The sequence below is a fragment of the Salarias fasciatus genome, chromosome 12, assembly GCF_902148845.1.
Source record: "Salarias fasciatus chromosome 12, fSalaFa1.1, whole genome shotgun sequence".
Lineage (NCBI taxonomy): Eukaryota > Metazoa > Chordata > Actinopteri > Blenniiformes > Blenniidae > Salarias > Salarias fasciatus.
In genome coordinates, this window is record NC_043756.1 from 31,823,671 (window position 1) to 31,848,670 (window position 25,000).

The 25,000-nt window shown below is 52.2% G+C and overlaps 2 protein-coding genes across 3 annotated transcripts in view; both read left to right on the forward strand.

Annotated features, from left to right (window-relative positions):
- Nucleotides 1–8,279: 8,279 nt before the first annotated feature.
- On the forward strand, nt 8,280–13,023 carry LOC115398146 (regulator of G-protein signaling 3-like). The gene is made up of 7 exons (XM_030104797.1): nt 8,280–8,331; nt 8,402–8,452; nt 9,088–9,146; nt 9,589–9,680; nt 10,107–10,175; nt 10,292–10,349; nt 12,902–13,023. The coding sequence occupies exons 3-7, from the start codon at nt 9,108–9,110 to the stop codon at nt 12,944–12,946; spliced, it is 303 nt and encodes a 100-aa protein (XP_029960657.1). The 5' UTR covers nt 8,280–8,331; nt 8,402–8,452; nt 9,088–9,107; the 3' UTR covers nt 12,947–13,023.
- LOC115398145 (regulator of G-protein signaling 3-like) overlaps nt 12,872–25,000 on the forward strand; it is a 17,361-nt gene continuing 5,232 nt past the window's right edge. The window contains exons 1-9 of one of the 2 annotated variants that reach the window (XM_030104796.1): nt 12,872–13,104; nt 19,782–19,863; nt 19,933–20,038; nt 20,294–20,390; nt 20,485–20,739; nt 21,742–21,781; nt 21,855–22,111; nt 22,563–22,646; nt 22,812–22,923. In XM_030104796.1, coding sequence (XP_029960656.1) covers nt 13,099–13,104; nt 19,782–19,863; nt 19,933–20,038; nt 20,294–20,390; nt 20,485–20,739; nt 21,742–21,781; nt 21,855–22,111; nt 22,563–22,646; nt 22,812–22,923 — 1,039 coding nt within the window. In that variant the 5' untranslated portion in view covers nt 12,872–13,098. Of the gene's footprint in view, nt 13,105–15,922; nt 16,302–19,781; nt 19,864–19,932; nt 20,039–20,293; nt 20,391–20,484; nt 20,740–21,741; nt 21,782–21,854; nt 22,112–22,562; nt 22,647–22,811; nt 22,924–25,000 lie in introns of those variants that run through there. The other variant, XM_030104795.1, reaches the window with a different exon arrangement.

The window sequence follows — 25,000 nt, forward strand, 5'->3', positions numbered from 1 at the left end:
GGACAGGAACGGACGCTCTAAAGATTCATCTGGTTTCCTCACAGAAAGCTCAGGATCAGCTTCAAAGCTAAATCTGTTTCTTCAGAATCCTCCACCCAGTAGATCCGGTGATGAGTTTAAAGTGAGCTTCCTTCACCTCTGGGGGAATCCAACACTTCATAAAGCTCTGCTGAGCTTCTTCCAGCTCTGACCGAGGTTCCAGGTCAGAGCTGTGGACGGGTCTGCCTCCACAGAGCAGGACTGATTTAAATCTCTTTATAAATCTGTTGTGGAATCCACTTGATCTTAGTTTCCATCCTCGGACCGAAGCTCCGGCAGAGCAGGAACACCCTGGAGAACTGTACGCTGTTCTGGATCCGCTGTTCTGGATCCGCTGTTCTGAATCTGGTGTTCTGGATCTGGTGTTCTGGATCAGCTGTTCTGGATCCGCTGTTCTGAATCTGGTGTTCTGGATCTGGTGTTCTGGATCCGCTGTTCTGGATCCGCTGTTCTGGATCAGCTGTTCTGGATCCGATGTTGTGGATCAGCTGTTCTGGATCTGGTGTTCTGGATCAGCTGTTCTGGATCAGCTGTTCTGGATCCGGTGTTCTGGATCAGCTGTTCTGGATCTGGTGTTCTGGATCCGGTGTTCTGGATCAGCTGTTCTGGATCTGGTGTTCTGGATCAGCTGTTCTGGATCAGCTGTTCTGGATCAGCTGTTCTGGATCCGCTGTTCTGGATCAGCTGTTCGGGATCCGTTGTTCTGGATCAGCTGTTCTGGATCCGGTGTTGTGGATCAGCTGTTCTGGATCTGGTGTTCTGGATCAGCTGTTCTGGATCTGGTGTTCTGGATCAGCTGTTCTGGATCTGGTGTTCTGGATCTGGTGTTCTGGATCAGCTGTTCTGGATCAGCTGTTCTGGATCCGGTGTTCTGGATCTGGTGTTCTGGATCCGGTGTTCTGGATCCGGTGTTCTGGATCTGGTGTTCTGGATCAGCTGTTCTGGATCAGCTGTTCTGGATCCGGTGTTCTGGATCTGGTGTTCTGGATCAGCTGTTCTGGATCAGCTGTTCTGGATCCGGTGTTCTGGATCTGGTGTTCTGGATCCGGTGTTCTGGATCTGGTGTTCTGGATCCGCTGTTCTGGATCAGCTGTTCTGGATCCGTTGTTCTGGATCCGGTCTTCTGGATCCAGTGTTGTGGATCAGCTGTTCTGGATCTGGTGTTCTGGATCAGCTGTTATGGATCTGGTGTTCTGGATCAGCTGTTCTGGATCAGCTGTTATGGATCTGGTGTTCTGGATCTGGTGCTCTGGATCAGCTGTTCTGGATCTGGTGTTCTGGATCAGCTGTTCTGGATCTGGTGTTCTGGATCCGGTGTTCTGGATCAGCTGTTCTGGATCTGGTGTTCTGGATCAGCTGTTCTGGATCTGGTGTTCTGGATCCGGTGTTCTGGATCCGGTGTTCTGGATCTGGTGTATTAATGGGGGTGGGACTGCTGTCCTCCCTCATCCAACAAATGGGTGAGGAAGCGCCGGCCGTCTGCCATGTCTCTTTCAGTAGGGACTTCCTGTTTGTTGCTCCTGCTCTGTTGTTCCAGAGCGAGGACCCCTGTGGTGAAACATTGAGGGGAAATATCGTTTTCCAGAAAAGCAACATTTGTTTGTAGAAATCAGACAGTTTGATCGGTTTGTTCACATCGAATCACATTTCAAGAGAAACTCAAGCCTCCAGTTCTTTAGAGGAGACGTTGGGATGTGGAGCCACAGGGAGTCCGGATGTGAAACACAGTTTTAACCATTTGATCTTCAACGTTCCAACCAGTGACTCAGAGTCTGAAGCTTTTATGCCGCCGTTTTTATAGTCTTTCACCAACTGAGATTTTTTAATATAATGCGTTTTATTCCTCCAGATGAAGTTAAAGATAACGGAGTTTGCAGTTTGAGATGTCGAGTGAATGACATGGTAGACCAGTTTAGAAAGAACGTCTGTTTTTGACAAAAGTTCTCTTCCAGGAACCGTCGGGTCTCCGCCACTCAGTGATTCTTTCATTTCTCCTGCTCCTTTAACAATGTCGTTATCGTCTCTTCTTATCACATTTTTACACTGTAATTCCCAAATACTTCACCTCCGTTTGAACTTTAATGGAAGAAATGTCTTCATCTGTGCATGAATGGACGGGGAGCAGCTCACACACTGACATGAAGGGAAAGTCCAGATGCTTTAGAGAAGATGTGAATATGATCCAGAGCTCTGCTGACCAGGGACTTTCTTCCAAAAAAATGGCCGTGTCATCAGCAAACTGACTGATCTTAAATTCTGTGTCCAGTATCGTAATTCCTTTATTGCGTCACTTTTAATCACCATCGGTCGCTGTTTGGGGGTATGGGGGGGCTTGGCGGATTCCACCTGAAACTTTGAACCGGGCTGACTAGAAATATCAAAATAAAACATCTTAATAATTTCACAGAACCTCTTTCCAAAACCCATGAATTTAAAGTCTGAAATAAGAAGGGATGTTCAGTGGTGTCAGACGCTTTATAGAAGTCCAGGAAACGCACAGAACTTCTGAAGGAGCGAATTCACTGTCGCCCAGCATGTCGAGTACTGATCCGACGTGACGGTGGAGACTGCGCCTTTAACAAAGCTGACTGACATTCATCCATTCACAGCGGCGAAGCACCGTTCAGTCTGGCAGCAGACACGAGCCAAAACTTTATAGTCACTGCAAAGAAGAGTTATCGGACGCCCGTTGTCCAAAACCAGCTTGTCTCTGTGAGGTTTGGGGATTACCGTGAGAGGCCCAGATGTCACGGTCGGGGAGAGACTCTGTTCAGAGAAACTTTCCATCGAGGCAGAGTCCAGGAGATTTCTAATGTCTTGCCAAAAAGAAGTATAGAACTCCACAGAGAGACCGTCTCCTCCCGGGGATTTCCCCAGTGGCCCGTTGCTTTTTGCTTTATCAAAATCTTCAATTCCTAATTCTTCTTCCATGTTTTTGTGAAGGTTTTCATCAAAATGGTTTTGAGAGTATTTGAGTTTCCCATGAGGTCAGAGCAGCTCTCTGGTGAAAACATGAAGTGTCGAGTTTCTGGTAGAAGGTGTGAATCTCTTTATCTACTGTCTCTTGATCCTCCACTGGCTTGGATTCTTTGAATTCTCCTTTTCATTTGCCGCTGTTTCTCCAGATTGAAGAAAAATGAAGAATTTTTCCTTGTCTTCCATCCAGCGCGCTCTGGAACGGATTAATGCTCCGTTCGCTTTTTCTCCATACCTGATATCAAGTTCAGATTGAAGGTGATTTAGTCGGACAGATTCATCCTCTGATAAGTCAGATTTGCAGTTTAAAATATTTATGCCATTTACAATTTCAGACAATTTGTGCTTTAGAGTATTTGGTATTCGTTTACTGGTCTTTCCTGCTGTGTTGCACCCTGAATTTAAACCATTCCCATTTTCCTGACTGTGATGATTCCATAGCTGTCACTTCTACGACTGTTTGACTTCACTGCAGAATTTTCCAAAAGGTTATCATTAAATTTCCATGTCGGATGACGAAAACTGTCTTGCTTTGACAGAGTTAACGTCACAGAAAAGGCACAATGATCCATTAGAGGCGATGCAGAGATCCAGTCCTCCATTCAGAAGGCTGACTGACGCCATCCGTCCTTGTTCCAGAGCTCAGACTGCTGGATGCGTTGAACCAAGTACATCGTCTCACAGCTGGATTGCTCAGTCACCAGTAATCAACTAGATTATTTTTCGTAGATGACTCAGATATAATTTCTTCATCGTTGTGGCACGGACCTTTTGCAAGATTTCTGTCTCGCCGTAGATCAGGGGCGAGATTAAAGTCTCCTCCGGTACCGGCCTGGTCAGTCCTGTAGGAGGTTTTCTGCTCGTCTATTTGCTTTGAAATGTTATTATAAAATGTCTTGTTTTGTTCTCGCTTGTTGTACCCATACACCGCTAGTAGAATATATTTCACATCATTAAATTCAAATACAACCAGAACCCAATGTTCGAAGTCAGTGTTGTGATCCAGAACATTACCAGGAAGCCTGTGCAGCAGAATCAGAACTCCAGCAGAGTGAAGCTCCGAGGCTGAGGAGAATACGTCTCCATCGCTGTTTCCACAAAGTAGTGTCTTCAGTAGACGAATGAGTTTCTCGCAGAGAGTAAAGGTCAGCCCTCTGTTCTTTACAAAACGAAAAAATAGCTTTGTGCTTCACATCGTCTTTTAATTCTCTTGCATTCAAAGATAAAAAGGAAAACAGTATTTTGCTTCGAAAAGCAGAGAAAAAAAGGAAAGAAAAAGATGAAGCTGTGCAGGAGCGACGGCGGTTTGGTCCTCATCAATCAGCCCTTTGAAGCAAAACCAGGAACACGCTCCCGGTCCCGCAGCGGCTCCTCAGCCGTCACGTCGGTCCGGCGGGTTCCGCTCGGCGGTCGTCAGTCGCGGCAGAACCTCCTCTGAGGACGGCTGCCTCCTCCCCGAGCCGCTGGAACCCGGGGCCGCATCTCGGCCGGTGTGGTATGGAAAATGGACCCGGGGTCCAGATTCTGCAGCGGAATATGGACCCCCCCTATGGAAAATGGACCCCCCCTCCAAATTTAGGGAATTAATTCTTTTTTTTTTTTAAGTTTTGAATTATACACACATATAATAGAGACAAAACAATATTTTGAAAACAAAATGTCTTTATTGTGGCAGATACTAGCTCTTGTATGAACTTTTAAAATATAACACTCTGAATGACAAAGACCCGTCATGTGACAGCAGCTGAAGCTGCCCCAAAATAAGTCATTCTTAATTTCAATGAGGTCAAAAAGTTCAAAAAGAAGGTCAACAAGTATGTACTACTGGATGGCACTCTTCACTACGTTCACCCGAAGCAAGGAGCACCTTGGCGTCGTCAGGGTTACGGAGAAGGAGGCCATCCTCCATGTTGCCCCTACAGCAGGTCACCAGGGGGTCAACAAGACCACGTCCCTCATCAGGAGCCGCTGCTTCTGGCGCTCAGTACGACGACATCGCAAACTTTATCGGTAAGAGTTTTATACTTATTTATGGATCCACGTGTTAAATATGTCAACTTGTGTAGTAACTGCAGATGGATCCTTGTTCTATGGCATAGGATATGCACCCCCCTGGCATTTTATAATGTTTTAAAGTCCCCGGGTCCTTTTTCTATGTTAATATATGTAGTTGTTGTTGTGTATTATAGCTATTCTTCTTTTTGTCATACAGCTTCCTGTGATGACTGTCAGTGCAGCAACCATCTTCGCCTGGTCCCTGCAGTCCTCCAGCCCGTCGCTCCTCCAGACGCCAGCTTCACTCTTAGCCCTGTCCCACTGGCCAAAAGACCCGTTTAAACCCGCTAAGTCGTGGCAGTGGGAAAAGGTCTGACCCGGGATTTCGACCCGGGTCGGTCACCCTGCAATCGACCCGGTAAATTCCCGGGTCAGCTTTCTACCGGCTTTTAGTGGGAGGGACACATCCGGGAACTTACATGATGACGTCGACGCAGCGCGGCTACGTTAGCGCGCTAGTTGTTGTTTCTGGACACAGCGTGAGATTTCCTCCGTCAACACGACCCAGCAGCGGCAGGACAGCGAGACCAGAGAGTTTCCCCTGATCCGTGGGGAGGAGGAGATCCGTCTCCAGGTAACAGGGACTGTTTTCCGCTGCATTGTTTACTTTCGTTTTGCTCCGTCGCGCTGATGATGTCATCAACGTGGGACACCCTCAGTGCGGGAAAACGCAGCGACGCGGCTCGCCAGCAGGAGGTGAGACGCGGGTCTGCAGGCGGTGGGAAAGGCGTCAGAAGGCGATAGTTAGCGGGCCGCAGACACGGGTCGACCCGCTAGCTGCAGGGGGAGAGGGGGATCAGTTTCAGACGGACCTGGTTGGACCCCTCCCCCATCGGCCAGCGGTCACCGGTATATCGCTGTGATAACCGACTGCCTCCCAGTGGCCTGAAGCGGAGGCCAGACCCAACAAGGTCTTGGTGAAGTTGATCTGCTGCTACTCCAACGTCAGTCCTCATCACAGACCAGGGCCGACAGTTCTGCAGCTGTGTCACCGGAGAGCTCTGCAGACGTCTCGAGACGACCGCCGCAAGACGACCGCCGCAGGACGACCGCCGACCACCCGCAGTCCAACGGCCAGGCTGAGCAGGTCAACCAGAGGCTCTGCAGTGCCGTTGTAAAGCACGTCAGCGAGCAGCAGGCCTGGGATGAGGACATCCAGCTCTTTCTTCTTATTTTTTCCTTTGTAATTTGCCATTCAGTGTGGAATTTCATCATAATAATATCCGTGATCTTGTTACATTTTTAACTATGTGTAATACTGGTTGTATACCTGAATGAATATGTTTTTTTTAAATGTTGTTTTGTTTTCATTATACATTCCAAAAATAATAAATACATTTACCATTCCCTAAATTTGGAGGGGGGTCCATTTTCCATAGGGGGGGTCCATATTCTATGGGGGTCCATATACAACCTTACACCAGCGTCTCGGTCTCGTTTGGGGCGGCCGTGCATCCCGCTGCAGACGCCGGCGGCCTCGGATCTCTCCCGCACGTCGTCTGGGATCGTCTCATGGCGAACTGGGCGCCGATCCGGTGGATTAGCGGCAGTTTGCTTTCCGCCAGGCGGTGGACGGTTCCTCCGGTCCTCTCAGGCGCTCCTCGGAGAGCGGGACCTCCGGCGGGACGGCGTCTGTCTTCGCCGCCTCCTCGGAGTCCAGCCAGCCTCGTCACACACTTCCTCCAGCAGAGTTTTCTTGTTGTAGCTCACACACTCGGTTTTTGGGAACCGTAAGGTCTTCTTTATTTCCCAGAATGCCTTCGGAGCTGGTTTCAGTGAGCATCCATTTCTTCGGTCAGTAATTCCGCCGCTCTGAGGATCGCTGCTGCCGTTCCGCCTTCCAGGTCTGCGCCCCGGCCCTCCTGGTCTGGGTTCAGGGTTCTCCGTTCAGGTCTGCGCCCTGGCCCTCCTGGTCTGGGTTCAGGGTTCTCCGTTCAGGTCTGCGCCCCGGCCCTCCTGGTCTGGGTTCAGGGTTCTCCGTTCAGGTCTGCGCCCCGGCCCTCCTGGTCTGGGTTCAGGGTTCTCCGTTCAGGTCTGCGCCCCGGCCCTCCTGGTCTGGGTTCAGGGTTCTCCGTTCAGGTCTGCGCCCCGGCCCTCCTGGTCTGGGTTCAGGGTTCTCCGTTCAGGTCTGCGCCCTGGCCCTCCTGGTCTGGGTTCAGGGTTCTCCGTTGGAGATGTGACGGTTGATTTTGTGTTCTTTGGATCCTCCGTGCCCCCCCCCCCCCCCCCGGACCAGGTTGTGCTCCTGGCAAGACGAGGAACACAAGCGGAAGGTATCTGGAAGTTTCAGAGGCCGAAAGGCTCCGAGAAGACCAGCGGGGCCTCGCTGTCCAGCGGCGGCGCCGGGCGGAAACACGTCCTCTCACCGCCGTCCTGAAACGCCTCTGAGAGCGTGTGTGTGTGTGTGTGTGTGTGTGTGTGTGTGTGTGTGTGTGTGTGTGTGTGTGTGTGTGTGTGTGTGTGTGTGTGTGTGTAGGCCCCGTGGCGGAGTTGTCCTCCCGCTGCACCAGGAGACCCAGCAGGACAGGAGGAGGAAGAGGAGACTGGAGGACCTGAAGGAGAACCAGGACCCAGACCAGGACCCAGACCAGGACCCAGATCTAGACCAGAGGAGACGGTGAGGTCCCCCATCTGGATCAGGTTGATCTTTGGACCTCCTCATCTGACCACATGTCTCCTCCTGACAGGTCCTCAAAAACCAGGACCCAGACCAGGACCCAGACCGGGACCCAGACCGGGACCCAGACCGGGACCCAGACCGGGACCCAGACCGGGACCACAGATGAGTCTGTGGCAGCAGCCAGTTGTGATTTCAGGTCTGGGGAACAGATCCGGTTCTCCAAGTCAGACGTCAGAACGGCCCTGATCAGGAGAACCCAGAACTTGGCCCAAACCGGGCCCCAAAGTTTGACTCAGACCAGGACCCACAACTGGGTCCAGTCCCAGCAGGTTGGTTCCAGAGCTGCTCTCTGGGCTGGATTCTGGTTTCGGTCCTGCTTCTCATCTCTGGGCTCTGGTTCCAGGTCAGATCCACATCAACTCAAGGTCCAGGTTCAGGTCTGTCTTCAGGGACCAGAACCAGGAGGAGTTCAGCAGGACAGGAGGGTCCGCCAGGGACCAGAACCAGGAGGAGTTCAGCAGGACAGGAGGGTCCGCCAGGGACCAGAACCAGGAGGAGTTCAGCAGGACAGGAGGGTCCGCCAGGGACCAGAACCAGGAGGAGGAGGAGGAAGATCCAGCCGTCGGTGGTCAGAGGAAGAGGTATTGATCTGTTGACCTATTGACCCCACCATTGGCTGAGTGCATAAGGTTCTCATGTCTGCCCCCACAGGCCAGCTGCGGCTGTCAATCAGTCCGGAGGCGGGACGACTCGTCATTCACGGTCAGCAGCAGCCAATCAGAGCGCAGCGTCATGGACCGAGGGTTCTGGATCAATGAGGGATTAATAGACGTTTACTCTGCTTGTTCCTGATGAGCAGAGGAGTTATTGATCAGCTGAGTTATTGATCAGTTCAGTTATTGATCAGCTGAGTTATTGATCAGTTCAGTTATTGATCAGCTGAGTTATTGATCAGTTCAGTTATTGATCAGCTGAGTTATTGATCAGCTGAGTTATTGATCAGCTGAGTTATTGATCAGTTCAGTTATTGATCAGCTGATTTATTGATCAGCTGAGTTATTGATCAGTCAGTAATGATCTCATTAAAGTTATTGAAATGATTGAGTTTATGAAGCAGTGGCTGTAATTTATTGATTATTTATTCATGATTGCGTTTCTGTAATGAAATATTTGTTTTAACTTGCAGCAGTTTTTGATTAATCGGAGTTTTATTGATTAATTATTGACTTATTGATTCGTTATTGATAAATCATGGATGACTGATTGATTCCCTTCTTTGATCGACAATGAATTATTGACATGTTATTGATCAGGTGTTGATTATTGGTCGGTGACTGGCCGGGGTTAGGGTTCAGTTCCGTTGTTGTTCAGACTGACGGCTGCTTCATGTCTTTCAGTCCACGAGGCCCGAAGTCTGATGAGACACTGCGACAGGTCATGTGACTCCTACGTGAAGGTGACAGTGTGATGGTGTGACGTTTGAGTGACAGTGTGACAGTGATGGTGTGACGGTAGGACGGTGTGACGGTGTGGTGGTATGACGGTGTGACGTGTGGTGGTATGACGGTGTGATGGTGTGGTGGTATGACAGTGTGAGTGATTGTGTAACAATGTGACATGGTGTGACAGTGTGTCGGTGTAATGGTGTGGTGGTGTGAGAGACAGTGTGACGTGTGTGTGACAATGTGGCGGTGTGACAGTGTGAGTGACGGTGTGTACGTGTGACCCTGTGACGGTGTGACAGTGTGACGGTGTGGCAGTGTGATGGTGTGATGGTGTGGCAGTGTGATGGTGTGACAGTGTAACGTGTGTGTGACAGTGTGACGCGGTGTGACGGTGGTGTAACCTGTCGGTGGTTGTCTGGTTTGACTCCTGCTGCTCTGTGTGTGTGTCCTCAGTTGGTGGTGACCTCTGACCTTCAGAAGAAAGCCATGAGAACACAGACGATCCGGAACAACAGGCGCCCGAAGTACCAGGAGACATTCACCCTGTGAGAACAGCTTCACCACAACAGCGTCACTGAGGGCGTTCAGGCAGACGGCACTGACAGCGCGGCGTGTGTGTGTGTGTGTGTGTGTGTGTCTGTGTGTGTGTGTGTGTGTGTGTGTGTGTGTGTGTGTGTGTCTGTGTGTGTGTGTGTGTGTGTGTGTGTGTGTGTGTGTGTGCGTGTGTGTGTCTGTGTCTGTGTCTGTGTCTGTGTCTGTGTGTGTGTGTGTGTGTGTGTGTGTGTGTGTGTGTGTCTGTCTGTCTGTCTGTCTGTCTGTCTGTCTGTCTGTCTGTCTGTCTGTCTGTCTGTCTGTCTGTCTGTCTGTCTGTCTGTCTGTCTGTCTGTCTGTCTGTCTGTCTGTCTGTCTGTCTGTCTGTCTGTCTGTGTGTGTGTGTGTGTGTGTGTGTGTGTGTGTGTGTGTGTCTCCAGGTGTGTCAGTGACGAGTTGCTCCGCAGCAGGTTGCAGGTTTCTGTCTTCAGCAGGTCATGTGACAGCAGGTCAGTGAACGCATCACTCTGAGTCTTTCTCAGGAAATGAACATGTAATCAGATTACTGGTGATCATTTCCAAATGGGGGCGGAGCCTCAGTCTTGTCCATCTCTGTCTGTCTCAGGTGCCGACAGCTGATTGGCTGCATGAGCTTCGGGGTCGGCTCCCTGGTCTCCTGTGCGGTGAGTTAACCCCGCCTCTGGATCAAAGCTGTAGTGCGTAACGTCGGTCGCCCTCTAGTGGAATTCTGCGTTCTTACAACAATAAAGCGGCGCTTCCACATGACGAACGCCCAGGTGCCCCCCCCCCCCCCCTCCCCCAACCTGCCACGGTGAGTCGCGTTTCCACAGCGCGAATCACCGCTGGAAACGGTTTTTATTCTGTGTGAATAAGGACAGCTGGTGAAAAAAAGATGGACTCTTCCGAAGAGGAAATTATTGTTTTCTTTTTTTTTCTCCGTCGGTCACTGTCCTTCTTGGCCAGCAGTCCTTCTGCCGACCGTCCAGGCTTGTTTTGGTGGTAGATCCACTTCAGGACTGTTTCTCGTCCGTTTCTTTGGATTCTCTGCCATGTGGCGTCCTGGTCCGCCTGTTGCTATGAGACCCTCCGCGCGTCCTCCCCCTCCCTTCTTGTTGTGACGTAAAACGCGTCATTTCCTGCGCGCCAGCGCGGGAATGTCGCCGGTCGACACGCAAAGCAAGAATTATATATATTGAAAAATCCCGCGGGGTGTTAGAGGAGCCGATCGGCTTCATCTCCACGAGCAGCGGCCTGGCTAACACGGACGTTCAGACAGTCAAAGTTACGCACTACAGCTTCAACTCTGGTTTAACACTGGATAAATTCTGGATTAACTCTGGATTAACTCTGGATTAACTCTGGATAAACTGAATTAACTCGAGATTAAGTTTACCTCTGGTTTAACGTCTTGTTTAACTCTGGATTAACCTGAGCTCTGGATTGAGGTCCGGTTCTCTGAGGTTCTCTGGGTCTCTGAGGTTCTCTGGGTCTCTGAGGTTCTCTGGGTCTCTGAGGTTCTCTGGGTCTCTGAGGTTCTCTGGGTCTCTGAGGTTCTCTGGGTCTCTGAGGTTCTCTGGGTCTCTGAGGTTCTCTGGGTCTCTGAGGTTCTCTGGGTCTCTGAGGTTCTCTGAGGTTCTCTGGGTCTCTGAGGTTCTCTGGGTCTCTGAGGTTCTCTGAGGTTCTCTGGGTCTCTGAGGTTCTCTGAGGTTCTCTGGGTCTCTGAGGTTCTCTGGGTCTCTGAGGTTCTCTGGGTCTCCCTCTCTCGTTGGCAGCGGTCCAGCTGGTTCTACCTGCTCAGGCCGGATTATGGGCGGAGCAAACATCTGAGAGTGACATCACAGAGGAGCGGACCAATCAGAGAGCAGAAGGCAGAAGGTGAGGCCGCCTCCGTTTGCTCAGCTGGTCACTGGTGACCTCTGGTGACCTCTGGTCTCTGGCGGGTCTGGTCTCGCTCTGGGGGGGTCCGGTCTCACGTTCTGGTTCTAGTGCTGGTTTACAGTTCTAATCCTGCCCTGGCTAGGCTTCTGGTTTCCTCGTCTCTGGTCCCAGTCTTCCCGTCCTTGGATCTGGTCTTGGTCTTTGGTTTTCTTCCTGGTCTTTGGTTCTGTTCCTGGTCCGTGGTCCTGGTCCTGGTCCTAGTCCATGGTCCTGGTCCTGGTCCTGGTCCATGGTCCTAGTCCATGGTCCTGGTCCTGGTCCATGGTCCTGGTCCTGGTCCTGGTCTTTGGTCCTCGTCCATGGTCCTGGTCCTGGTCCTGGTCTTTGGTCCTCGTCCATGGTCCTGATCCTGGTCCTGGTCCTGGCCCCGGTCCATGGTCCTGGTCCTGACTGTCACCCGGAGGTCATGGTCTGTGGGGAAACGGTGAAGAGCAACACCACCTATAGATCAAAGTGACTCTGTCCCTGCAGGGGGCCGACATGGTTACCATGGAGACGGGAAGCAGCCCCACAATCATGTGACTGTTTCTCTACCTCACTCTGCCCCCTCGCTCTCTCACCCTCTCTCCCTCTCTCTCTCTCCTCTCTCTCTCTCTCTCTCTCTCTCTCTCTCCTCTCTCTCTCTCTCTCTCTCTCTCTCTCTCTCTCTCTCTCTCTCTCTCTCTCTCTCTCTCTCTCTCTCTCTCTCTCTCTCTCTCTCCCTCCCCTCCCTGTGACACTCGTTCGTCCCGGGCAGAGCGAGCAGGACCCGCCGTTCCGTCTCCTGTGTGTTTGAGAGCTGGACCTGTTCCTGCAGGTCTGGAACCACCGGTTCTCTGAAGAACTCTAAAGAACCCTGAAGAACTCTAAAGGGCCCCGAGGACCTGTGGAGACCTGTGGAACTTACTGAGCGAGTCCAGGACTGAAGACTAACTCAAGTCGTCTTCCTGATAGACTCACTAGACCTGGTCTGGTTTTGATTCTGGCTCCGGTCTTGGTCCAGTTTAGTCTGGTCTGCTTTGTTTTGGTCTTTACTTTTTGGGGTTCTGGTCCAGTGCCTTCCTCGTCCGGTTTTTAGTTTGGTCTTGGTGTGGTTCAGTCCCTGGTTCTTCCTGGTTCTGTGGGGTCCTGGTTCTTCCTGGTTCTGTGGGGTCCTGGTTCTTCCTGGTTCTGTGGGGTCCTGGTTCTTCCTGGTTCTGTGGGGTCCTGGTCTGGGTGGAGATGTTCTGGAGGAGCACCATGTGGTCCTGGGATGATGAAGATGCTGATGATGATGACGCTGGTTATTTGCTTGCAGCAGAACGCAGGAAAACCCCGGACTCTGTTACTGAGCCAGACCTGAACCAGGTCTCCACCTCCTCCTCCTCCATCACCTCCTCCTCCATCACCTCCTCCATCACCTCCTCCATCACCTCCTCCATCACCTCCTCCTCCACACTCAGAAACTCGGCGGACTTCAGCAGCTACCTGGCCGCTCTGTTGCCCAGCAGCCACATGACGGTGAGCACACACACACACACACACACACACACACACACACACACACACACACATACACACATTTGAAAGCTTCTCGAGATTTTCTTCATTTCTTTGAACTCATCAAAGATTCACACACGATGAATTATAGAGTGAAGCTGCTGCTCTGGACCCACAGAACACACAACACCGTGACACAACACCGCAACACAACACCGTGACACAACACCGCAACACAACACCGTGACACAACACCGCAACACAACACCGTGACACAACACCGCAACACAACACCGTGACACAACACTGCAACACAACACCGTGACACAACACCGCAACACAACACTGTGACACAACACCGCAACACAACACCGTGACACAACACCGCAACACAACACCGCAGCACAACACTGTGACACAACACCGCAGCACAACACCGTGACACAACACTTTAACAAAACACACCGCAGCACAACACCGTGACACAACGCTGCAACAAAACACAACACTGCACCACAACACTGTGAAACAACACTGCAGCACAACACCGTGACACAACACTGTGACACAACACCACACCACAACACTGTGACACAACACCACAACACAACACTGTAACAAAACACAACACCGCAGCACAACACGTGACACAACACCGCAACACAACACCGTGACACAACACTAACAAAACACAACACCGCAAACACCGCAGCACAACACCGTGACACAACACTGCAGCACAACACCGTGACACAACACTGCAGCACAACACCGTGACACAACACTGCAACACAACACTGTAACAAAACACAACACCGCAACACAACACTGTGACACAACGCTGTGCCACAACACCGCAATGCAACACTGTGACACAACGCTGTGACACAACACCGCAACACAACACTGTGACACAACACCGTGACACAACACTGTAAGACAACACCGTAACACAGCACCGCAACACAACACCATAACACAACACTGTAACACAACACACACTGTAACACAACACCGTGACATGACACACACTGTAACACAACACTGTAACGCAACACCACACCCTGACAGAAAGCCATAACACAACCCTGTAATACATCACTAAACACTATAATACAACACATCACAGTAACACAACAAAACACAGCACACACTACAGCACAACAGACACAGATGTAGGACACTAGACACCTAACACTGTAACACAACTAAAGTTCCTGTTGTTGTTGAAGTGTATCACTTTTGTAACTCAATTGAAAATGATAGTTGCACCAGTTTAAACTGGTTCTGGACCAGTCTAAATGGCTCTGGACTGGTTTAAACCGGTTCTGAACCGGTCTAAATGGCTTTGGACTGGTTCAAACTGGTTCTGGACCAGTTTAGCCGGTGTCACTGTTGGTGTAACCCCTGAAAGCGGTGTAACCCCAGAGGAAAACCAGATTTTTGAGCAGTTGAAGCTCTTTGGGGTTTGTTCCGGTTGGGATTAGAACTCTGGGCTCTCCGGGACCAGGGGGGTTAAAAATCTCAACCCTGGTCCTGTTCCAGGTGGAACCAGTAGGTTCACGGCTAACCTGGTTAGAGTTAGCCATGGTTAGGCTAACCAGCTGGATGAGACTCAGGTCACCTGGGAAATCTTCTCTCTTAAGGTGAAAAAAGACGTGATGGAAGAACAACGCTAACAAACACAAGACGCAAAAGAAGAGGGTTCAGGTTGGTCTTGGTTAGTTTAGGTTGGGTTTGGGTTAGTTTAAGTTGGTCTGGGTTAGTTTAGGTTTGCCTGGGTTAGTTTAGGTTGTGTTGGGGTTAGTTTAGGTTGGTCTGGGTTAGTTTGGGTTTGTCTGGGTTAGTTTAAGTTGGGTTTTGGTTTGTTTAGGTTTGGTTTGGGTTAGTTTAGGTTGGGTTTGGGTTGGTCTGGGTTAGTTTAGGTTGGGTTTTGGTTAGTTTAGGTTGGGCTAAGGTTAGTTCAGATAAGTTTAAGGTTAGTTTAGGTTTTTCTGGGTTAGTTTAGGTTGGTCTGGATTAGTTTAGGTTGGGTTTTGGTTAGTTTAGGTGGGTCTGGGTTAGTTTAGGTTGAGTTTAGGTTAGTTTAGGTTTGGGTTTGAGTTAGTTTAGGTTAGTTTAGATATGGTTAAGGTTAGTTTAGGTTTGGGTTAGTTTAGGTTGGGTTTGGGTTGGTCTGGGTTAGTTTAGGTTGGTCTGGGTTAGTTTAGGTTGGGTGGGTTTGGATTAGTTTACGTGGGTCTGGGTTAATTTGGGTTGGGTTAGTTTAGGTTGGGTTTGGGTTTAGGTTGGGTTAAGGTCAGTTTAGGTAGGGTCAAGGTTAGTTTAGGTAGGGTGAACGTTAGTTTAGGTGAGGTTTTGGTTTAGATTAGTTTAGGTTGGGTTATGGTTAGTTTACAGCTAGTTTAGGGCTAGTTTCGGGTTAGGTCAGGGCTTGTTTAGGACCAGGAACAGACTTGGGGCCACAACTGATGGTCTGAGGCCGGTTCTGGACTGGATGAAGCCAGAGTGGACCGGTCTGAACTGGTTTACCGAGGACCTGACACTCTGGAGTGCAGGGCTCACCTGGTGTGTGTGTGTGTGTGTGTTTGTGTGTGTGTGTGTGTGTGTGTGTGTGTGTGTGTGTGTGTGTGTGTGTGTGTGTGTGTGTGTGTGTGTGTTGTTCAGGAAGTGTGTGTCTTATCACACTTCCTGTGTTTTTGTGTGTGTGTGTGTGTGTGTGTGTGTGTGTGTGTGTGTGTGGTGTGTGTGTGTGTGGTGTGTGTGTGTGTGTGTGTGTTTCCTGCTATTCTTCTCTCTGCTGGTTCCCACAATCGTCCAGTCCTCCACCAGTCTACCACTGAGCACAGACCTGGACCTGGAGCGGTCCAGGACCTGGGCTATTGAATCTGGACCTGGATCTGGACTATTGAATCTGGACCTGGACCTGGACTATTGAATCTGGACCTGGACCTGGACCATTGAATGTGGACCTGGATCTGAATCTGGACCAGCCTGCTCGGTCCAGGACTAGTTGTGGTGCTGGTTTGACAGATAAGCTCCTTGTTCTGGTCTTGGTTCTGGATTTGAAGCTCTCTGGGGACCTTGTGCAGGTTCAGGTCTGCAGCAGGACCTGATGGTTCAGCTGATGTGCAGGATTTGAACCCACAACCCAGCGTGCCGTCATGCACACCATCCACCGCCTGTGCCGGTTCTGCATCGGACAGAACCTTCCTCAGGTCAGAGCCGCCGCCGGTCTGGATCCTGGTCCAGACCTTGCACTAAACCCAGGTCCTGCTGGATCCTGGTGGATCCTGGTGGATCTGGGTCAGACCTGCTGTGGATCAGCTGTCGGCCCGTCTGATTGGCTGACGGATGTGATGTCACTGCGACACAGTTTCCCGTGTGTGTGTCCATCAGGTCCATCAATGTTTCATGCTCATGTTTAATCCAGTGTGTGTGTGTGTGTGTGTGTGTGTGTGTGTGTGTGTGTGTGTGTGTGTGTGTGTGTGTGTGTGTGTGTGTGCGCATGTGAGCGCGCGCGTGCGTGTGTGTGTGTTTGTGTTCGCGCGTGCATGTGTGTTTGTGTGGACCACTTCTGGGTGATGTGGATCTGTGTGGACCAAGCCTGTCCCTCTCTCTGGTTGTGGTCTTGCTCTGACCTGGTTCCCAGCGGGGGGGGGGGGGGGGGGGGGGGGGGGGGGGGGGGGGGGGGGGGGGGCTGTGTGCCGGTCCCCCCGCCCCCCCCCCCCCCCGGGACCGGAGTCCTGAGGTTTAATGAAGCCGTCAGTCAGACCGGGACCCAGGACCCGGGCCTTTGTGGACCGGCCCGGCTGACCTTTCCGTCTCCCGGCTGCTGTTTGCTCAGTCATGGAAACAGCTGGGAGACCAGACACTGAGACCCAGACCTGGTCCCACCAGCGCCCCCTGCAGGCCATGCCCCTCCACACTGCGAGAGACGGTCTGGGTTCAGAGGAGTGAACCACTCCACCCTCCACCAGGACCAGGACCAGGACAAGGAGCAGGACAAGTAACAGACTGTCCTCTGTCCACACAGAGACAGATTCTCAGTTTTGTGTTTTAATTTGAAACATTGTATAAATGTGGTGTGAAAGAGGGGAGGAGTCTGTCCTGGAGGGAGGAGTCTGTCCTGGAGGGAGGAGTCTGTCCTGGAGGGAGGAGTCTGTCCTGGAGGGAGGAGTCTGTCCTGAAGGGGAGGAGTCTGTCCTGGAGGGAAGAGTCTGTCCTGGAGGGAGGAGTCTGTCCTGGAAGGAGGAGTCTGTCCTGAAGGGGAGGAGTCTGTCCTGAAGGGGAGGAGTCTGTCCTGAAGGGGAGGAGTCTGTCTTGGAGGGAAGAGTCTGTCCTGGAAGGAGGAGTCTGTCCTGGAGGGGAGGAGTCTGTCCTGAAGGGGAGGAGTCTGTCTTGGAGGGAAGAGTCTGTCCTGGAAGGAGGAGTCTGTCCTGGAGGGAGGAGTCTGTCCTGGAAGGAGGAGTCTGTCCTGAAGGGGTGGAGTCTGTCCTGGAGGGGAGGAGTCTGTCCTGAAGGGGTGGAGTCTGTCCTGGAGGGGAGGAGTCTGTCCTGGAAGGAGGAATCTGTCTTGGAGGGAGGAGTCTGTCCTGGAAGGAGGAGTCTGTCCTGGAAGGAGGAGTCTGTCCTGGAGGGAGGAGTCTGTCCTGGAAGGAGGAGTCTGTCCTGGAGGGAGGAGTCTGTCCTGGAGGGAGGAGTCTGTCCTGAAGGGGAGGAGTCTGTCCTGAAGGGGAGGAGTCTGTCCTGGAAGGAGGAGTCTGTCCTGGAGGGAGGAGTCTGTCCTGGAAGGAGGAGTCTGTCCTGAAGGGGTGGAGTCTGTCCTGGAGGGGAGGAGTCTGTCCTGAAGGGGTGGAGTCTGTCCTGGAGGGAGGAGTCTGTCCTGGAGGGAGGAGTCTGTCCTGGAAGGAGGAATCTGTCTTGGAGGGAGGAGTCTGTCCTGGAAGGAGGAGTCTGTCCTGGAAGGAGGAGTCTGTCCTGAAGGGGTGGAGTCTGTCCTGGAGGGAGGAGTCTGTCCTGAAGGGGAGGAGTCTGTCCTGAAGGGGAGGAGTCTGTCCTGGAAGGAGGAGTCTGTCCTGGAGGGAGGAGTCTGTCCTGGAAGGAGGAGTCTGTCCTGAAGGGGTGGAGTCTGTCCTGGAGGGGAGGAGTCTGTCCTGAAGGGGTGGAGTCTGTCCTGGAGGGAGGAGTCTGTCCTGAAGGGGAGGAGTCTGTCCTGAAGGGGAGGAGTCTGTCCTCCAGGGGAGGAGTCTGTCCTGGAGGGGAAGAGTTTGTCCTGGAGGGGAGGAGTCTGTTCTGGAAGGAGGAGTCTGTCCTGGAGGGAGGAGTCTGTCCTGGAAGGAGGAGTCTGTCCTGAAGGGGTGGAGTCTGTCCTGGAGGGGAGGAGTCTGTCCTGGAAGGAGGAGTCTGTCCTGGAGGGAGGAGTCTGTCCTGGAAGGAGGAGTCTGTCCTGAAGGGGTGGAGTCTGTCCTGGAGGGGAGGAGTCTGTCCTGAAGGGGTGGAGTCTGTCCTGGAGGGAGGAGTCTGTCCTGAAGGGGAGGAGTCTGTCCTGAAGGGGAGGAGTCTGTCCTCCAGGGGAGGAGTCTGTCCTGGAGGGGAAGAGTTTGTCCTGGAGGGGAAGAGTCTGTTCTGAAGGGGAGGAGTCTGTCCTGAAGGGGTGGAGTCTGTCCTGGAGGGGAGGAGTCTGTCCTGAAGGGGTGGAGTCTGTCCTGGAGGGAGGAGTCTGTCCTGAAGGGGAGGAGTCTGTCCTGAAGGGGAGGAGTCTGTCCTGGAGGGGAGGAGTCTGTCCTGGAGGGGAAGAGTTTGTCCTGAAGGGGTGGAGTCTGTCCTGGAGGGGAGGAGTCTGTCCTGAAGGGGTGGAGTCTGTCCTGGAAGGAGGAATCTGTCTTGGAGGGAGGAGTCTGTCCTGGAGGGAGGAGTCTGTCCTGGAGGGAGGAGTCTGTCCTGAAGGGGAGGAGTCTGTCCTGAAGGGGAGGAGTCTGTCCTGAAGGGGAGGAGTCTGTCCTGAAGGGGAGGAGTCTGTCCTGGATGGAGGAGTCTGTCCTGAAGGGGAGGAGTCTGTCCTGAAGGGGAGGAGTCTGTCCTGGAGGGAGGAGTCTGTCCTGAAGGGGAGGAGTCTGTCCTGGAAGGAGGAGTCTGTCCTGAAGGGGTGGAGTCTGTCCTGGAGGGGAGGAGTCTGTCCTGAAGGGGAGGAGTCTGTCCTGGAAGGAGGAGTCTGTCCTGGAGGGAGGAGTCTGTCCTGGAAGGAGGAGTCTGTCCTGAAGGGGTGGAGTCTGTCCTGGAGGGAAGAGTCTGTCCTGGAGGGGTGGAGTCTGTCCTGGAGGGGAGGAGTCTGTCCTGAAGGGGTGGAGTCTGTCCTGGAGGGAGGAGTCTGTCCTGAAGGGGAGGAGTCTGTCCTGAAGGGGAGGAGTCTGTCCTGGAGGGGAGGAGTCTGTCCTGGAGGGAGGAGTCTGTCCTGAAGGGGTGGAGTCTGTCCTGGAGGGAGGAGTCTGTCCTGAAGGGGTGGAGTCTGTCCTGGAGGGGAGGAGTCTGTCCTGAAGGGGAGGAGTTTGTCCTGGAGGGGAAGAGTTTGTCCTGGAGGGGAAGAGTCTGTTCTGAAGGGGAGGAGTCTGTCCTTTGAGGGAGGAGTCTGGTCCTCCTCGGTCTTGGGTCTTGGCAGGTCTCAGGTGGATCCTGATTGGTCTGCTTGTGGTTCTCAGGTGAGCGTCGTTCGAGGAAACGACGGCTTTGGCTTCACCATCTGCTCCGACTGTCCGGTGAGAGTCCAGGCGGTGGACGCTGGTAAGAGACGTCCTCCCGGGTCCCTGCCGGTCTCCTCCGGCCTCCCCTGATTGGCTGTCTGGTTTGTAGGCGGTCCGGCCCACCGGTCCGGACTCCTCCAGGGAGACTCCATCCTGCAGCTCAACGGCGTCCCGGTAGAAACCTGGAAGTGTGCCGACCTCGCCCATGCCATCAGGTAACCCCTCCCCCTGTGCTGTTTCCATGGCAACCTTTTCCTGAGACGTCTCTGTCCAAACCAGCGTCCCTGTTCTCCTGAAGGCTGTTTTTCTCTCTGGTTTCTTCATTCAAAGGAAAAACTTCCTTGTTTTCGATGTTTCTTCTGTTTCTGTTTTCTCTGGAAACGGTGGTAATGAGGCTTTATGCCTCCCCCCCGTAGCCCCGCCCCTTAATGTGTAGCCCCGCCCCTTCATGAGCGTCCCCTGTCTCTCAGGAGCTGTCCGTCTCAGATTGTCCTGGTGGTCTGGAGAGGACTGCCTGAACCCGGGTCTGACGCTGACGCTTGGCTCCGCCCACTGGAAGACAAACGGGTAACGACCTCATCGTGCCTGTTCCTGCACACACACACACACACACACACACACACACACTTAGCATCATGCTAACACGGAACTCTGTGCCCAGGCGACCAGCAGGAAGCTTCTGTCCCACCCAGCTCACAGCAAACATGGCCGCCGCTGGAGTCCCGGCGGGGGGGCGTGGGCTGGCCTGGGGGGTCTGGGTTCTCTGTGGGGGGACCGCAGGGAGGAGCCGGAGGAGGACCCAGCGGAGCAGGAGGAGGACTTCTCTGCTCAGGCTGCCACTCTGAAAGGGACACGAGTCACGGCGTCCAACGGAGACAACTACCTGATCCTGTCTCCCGTCCATCCCGGAGGACAGGTGAGTGGAGGGGGCGGGGCCTACACCGCCTCAGGGAACCGACCAATAGCATTCAGCTGTGAACTTCCCGGATGCGCCCCCGTGTGGGTGTGAACTGGGGGGTCAGGAGGGCTTCGGGGGTTTTGACACCCCGGCTCTCAGGGGAAGTGGCTGTGGCTGTGGGGGGCGCTGGTCTGGGGCGGGGGCCCGGTTCTGCCTGAGAGGGGGGTCGGCTCTCGGGCTCTTGGGTCCTGAATCCGGGTGTCTGGTGCCCGGGGGGGCAGGGCCTGCTGGTCTTGGCCCCCTGGGGTCCCAACCAGGTCCTTCCTCCGCCCCTTCTGGACCGGTGGGCGGAGTCTACTTCTGGTCTTCTCAGAGGTCAGAGGTCATGACCAGGCCCCTTGTTGTTTTGTGGGCCGTTGGACTGAAGACTCTCTGGATCAGGTCTCTCCTGATGCCCTTCTCTGTAATTTGACACCTGGGTCCTCAGCTTCACTACCAGCTGTGTTCTCCAGCTACAGTCCAGAGGAGGTTCTGGTCTCTGTTCTGGTTCTGGAGGACGAGGAACCTTTATCTTTTCCTTCTCTACACTCTGTCTGTCTCTTCCTGTCTCTTCCTGTCTCTTCCTGTCTCTTCCTGTCTCTTCCTGTCTCTCTCTCCTCCTGTCAGCTCCAGGATTCAGAACCAGTAAAATAAAGAAACTGTTTCTTCCAGAGAAACTTTATATCTAGAACCTCCTCTTGAAGAGTCAGTCTGGAACCTTCCAGCAGCAGAACCATGGTCCTGCTGCCCTCTGCTGGACAGAACGGGTTAAACAGAAGAAGAAAAAAAGAGAACATGGTCCACTGGGACTCCATGTCCCCAGCGTCCCTCGGGACCTGAGAGGACCTGGAAGGTTCTGGAAGGATCTCTCCTGGAGGCCGAGTTCCGGAGTCCAGCTCCTCTGGAGGGCTCGGGTTCTGGAGTCCTCCTGCTTCTGGCCCTGCTCCTGGTCCTGATTCTGGTTCTGTGGTTCCGTTGCAGGTCCTGCCGCCGGTCTATGGAGGTGGAAATGGAACCATCGGTACGGCTCCCGACTCCCCTGACGCCATCCTGAGGTTCTGGGTCGAAGGTTCTGAGGGTCCTTTGTTCTGCAGGTCGCCTGTACCAGACTCACCCCAGCAGGGGGCAGCACCTGGTCCACGACACCCTGCCGACGGCGTCCCGGCGCCCGCTCCCAGGCCGGACCTCCACTCTTCCCACCGCCGCCTCCGTTCCACCTGGGAACCTGAATAACTACCAGAACTGCACCATGGTCCAGTCGCACCTGGCCTGCTCCTACGGAACCTACGGGACCTACGGGACCTACGCCCCCCCGGCCCCCAAGACGCTCATCTTTCCCGTCTTTGTCCAGGTCAGACACCGAGAACCCGGCCTCCGCCAGGCTGAAGCCCGGCTCCATAGCGACCACACCCGAAGCAGCATCAGCAGCAGGCTCCCTGTTTCCATGGAGACGGCGCCTGAGCGTTTCCAAAAAGTTCCAGCTTGGGAGTCATTTTCCAAAAGTTGTGTTTTCAGTGGCTCTGGGTTCTGCTGCCGGGTCGACCGGAGTCGAACCAGGTCTGGTTCCACCTGAGAACCCAGCAGTGAAAACCAGAGGCTCAGTAACAGCCAGGGTTCCAGAACCGAGCTCAGGGAACCAGAGAGAACTCCCTCAGAGCCACATGAGACCTGGGTCAGGTTCAGAACAACACTCAGAACAAGCAGTGGTTCTGTGGTTGAAGGGTCCACTGCTGTGTGACAGTAATGTTGTTTATCTTCCTCCATGTTTTAGGTTGTTTACTTGTTGTTGTTGTTGTTGACAGCCTCTGGATCTCTGCAGTCCTGACAGAACCCTGCTGATGTCCGAGGAAATGGTTTTACACCAGTCTGACCTGCTACCTGCCAAGGTACAACCTCCGCACGCTGTAGACCACCGCATCCAGCGGCTGTGCTCAGAACACCATCAGATTGAGAGACAAGGGACTGTGTGTGTGTGTGCGCACGTGTGTGTGTGTGTGTGTGTGTGTGTCTGTGTGTGTGTGTGTGTGTGTGTGTGTGTGTGTGTGTTCCAGGTGACGGTGTTGATCTACAGCGACCTGCTGCTGTTGACCAGAGAGGAGGAGTCTGGACGCTGCAACGTCCTGCAGAGTCCGCTGTATCTGAACACTCTGCAGCTCCGAGAAGGTGGCCTGCTAGTAGTAGTAGTAATAGTAGTAGTAGTTGTTGTTGTTGTATTTGCTGTTGTTGTTGTTGTTGTTGGTGTTTCGATTGTTGGTGTGGTTGTGGTTGTGGTTGTTGTTGTGGTTGTTTTTGTGGTGTTGGCTGTTCTTGTTGTTGTGGTTGTTGTTGTGGTGTTACTTGTTGTCGTGGTTGCTGTTGTGGTTGTGGTTGTTGTTGTGGTGTTGGTTGAGTTTGTTATTGTGGTTGTTGTTGCTCTTGTTGTTGTTGGTGTTTCGGTTGTTGGTGTGGTTGTCGTTGTTGTGGTTGTGGTTGTTGTTATGGTGTTGGTTGTTGTTGTGATTGTTGTTGTTGTGGTGTTACTTGTTGTCGTTGTGGTTGCTGTTGTTGTGGATGTTGTGGTGTTGGTTATGGTTGTCATTGTGGTGGTTGTTGTTGTTGCTCTTGTTGTTGTGGTTGTTGGTGTTGTCGTTGTGGTTGTTGTTTCGGTTATTGGTGTGGTTGTTGTCATTTTGGTTGTTGTTTCGGTTGTTGGTGTGGTTGTCGTCATTTTGGTTGTTGTTTCGGTTGTCGGTGTGGTTGTTGTTGTGGTGTTGGTGATGTTGTTGTTGTCGTAGTGGTTGCTGTTATTGTTGTGGTTGTTGGTGTGGTTGTTGTTGTGGTGTTGGTGATGTTGTTGTTGTCGTAGTGGTTGCTGTTATTGTTGTGGTTGTTGGTGTCGTTGTTGTTGTGGTGTTAGTTGTTGTTGTGGTGTTGGTTGAGGTTCTTAATGTTGTTGCTGTTGTTGTTGTGGTCGTTGTTGTTGTGGTTACTCTTGTTGTTATGGTTGCTGTTGTTGCTCTTATTGTTGTTGTGGTTGCTGTTGTTCTTGTGGTTGTTGGTGTTGTCGTTGTGGTTGTTGTTGTTTCAGTTGTCGGTGTGGTTGTTGTCGTTGTTGTGGTTGTTTCGGTTGACAGTGTGGTTGTTGTGGTTGTTGTTGTGGTGTTATTTGTTGTTGTTGCTGTTGTTGTGGTTGTTGTTGTTGCTCATATTGTTGTTGTGGTTGTTGGTGTTGTCGTTGTGGTTGTTGTTTCGGTTATTGGTGTGGTTGTTGTCATTTTGGTTGTTGTTTCGGTTGTTGGTGTGGTTGTCGTCATTTTGGTTGTTGTTTCGGTTGTCGGTGTGGTTGTTGTTGTGGTGTTGGTGATGTTGTTGTTGTCGTAGTGGTTGCTGTTATTGTTGTGGTTGTTGGTGTGGTTGTTGTTGTGGTGTTGGTGATGTTGTTGTTGTCGTAGTGGTTGCTGTTATTGTTGTGGTTGTTGGTGTCGTTGTTGTTGTGGTGTTAGTTGTTGTTGTGGTGTTGGTTGAGGTTCTTAATGTTGTTGCTGTTGTTGTTGTTGTGGTCGTTGTTGTTGTGGTTGCTCTTGTTGTTATGGTTGCTGTTGTTGCTCTTATTGTTGTTGTGGTTGCTGTTGTTCTTGTGGTTGTTGGTGTTGTCGTTGTGGTTGTTGTTGTTTCAGTTGTCGGTGTGGTTGTTGTCGTTGTTGTGGTTGTTTCGGTTGACAGTGTGGTTGTTGTGGTTGTTGTTGTGGTGTTATTTGTTGTTGTTGCTGTTGTTGTGGTTGTTGTTGTTGCTCATATTGTTGTTGTGGTTGTTGGTGTTGTCGTTGTGGTTGTTGTTTCGGTTATTGGTGTGGTTGTTGTCATTTTGGTTGTTGTTTCGGTTGTTGGTGTGGTTGTCGTCATTTTGGTTGTTGTTTCGGTTGTCGGTGTGGTTGTTGTTGTGGTGTTGGTGATGTTGTTGTTGTCGTAGTGGTTGCTGTTATTGTTGTGGTTGTTGGTGTGGTTGTTGTTGTGGTGTTGGTGATGTTGTTGTTGTCGTAGTGGTTGCTGTTATTGTCGTGGTTGTTGGTGTCGTTGTTGTTGTGGTGTTAGTTGTTGTTGTGGTGTTGGTTGAGGTTCTTAATGTTGTTGCTGTTGTTGTTGTTGTGGTCGTTGTTGTTGTGGTTGCTCTTGTTGTTATGGTTGCTGTTGTTGCTCTTATTGTTGTTGTGGTTGCTGTTGTTCTTGTGGTTGTTGGTGTTGTCGTTGTGGTTGTTGTTGT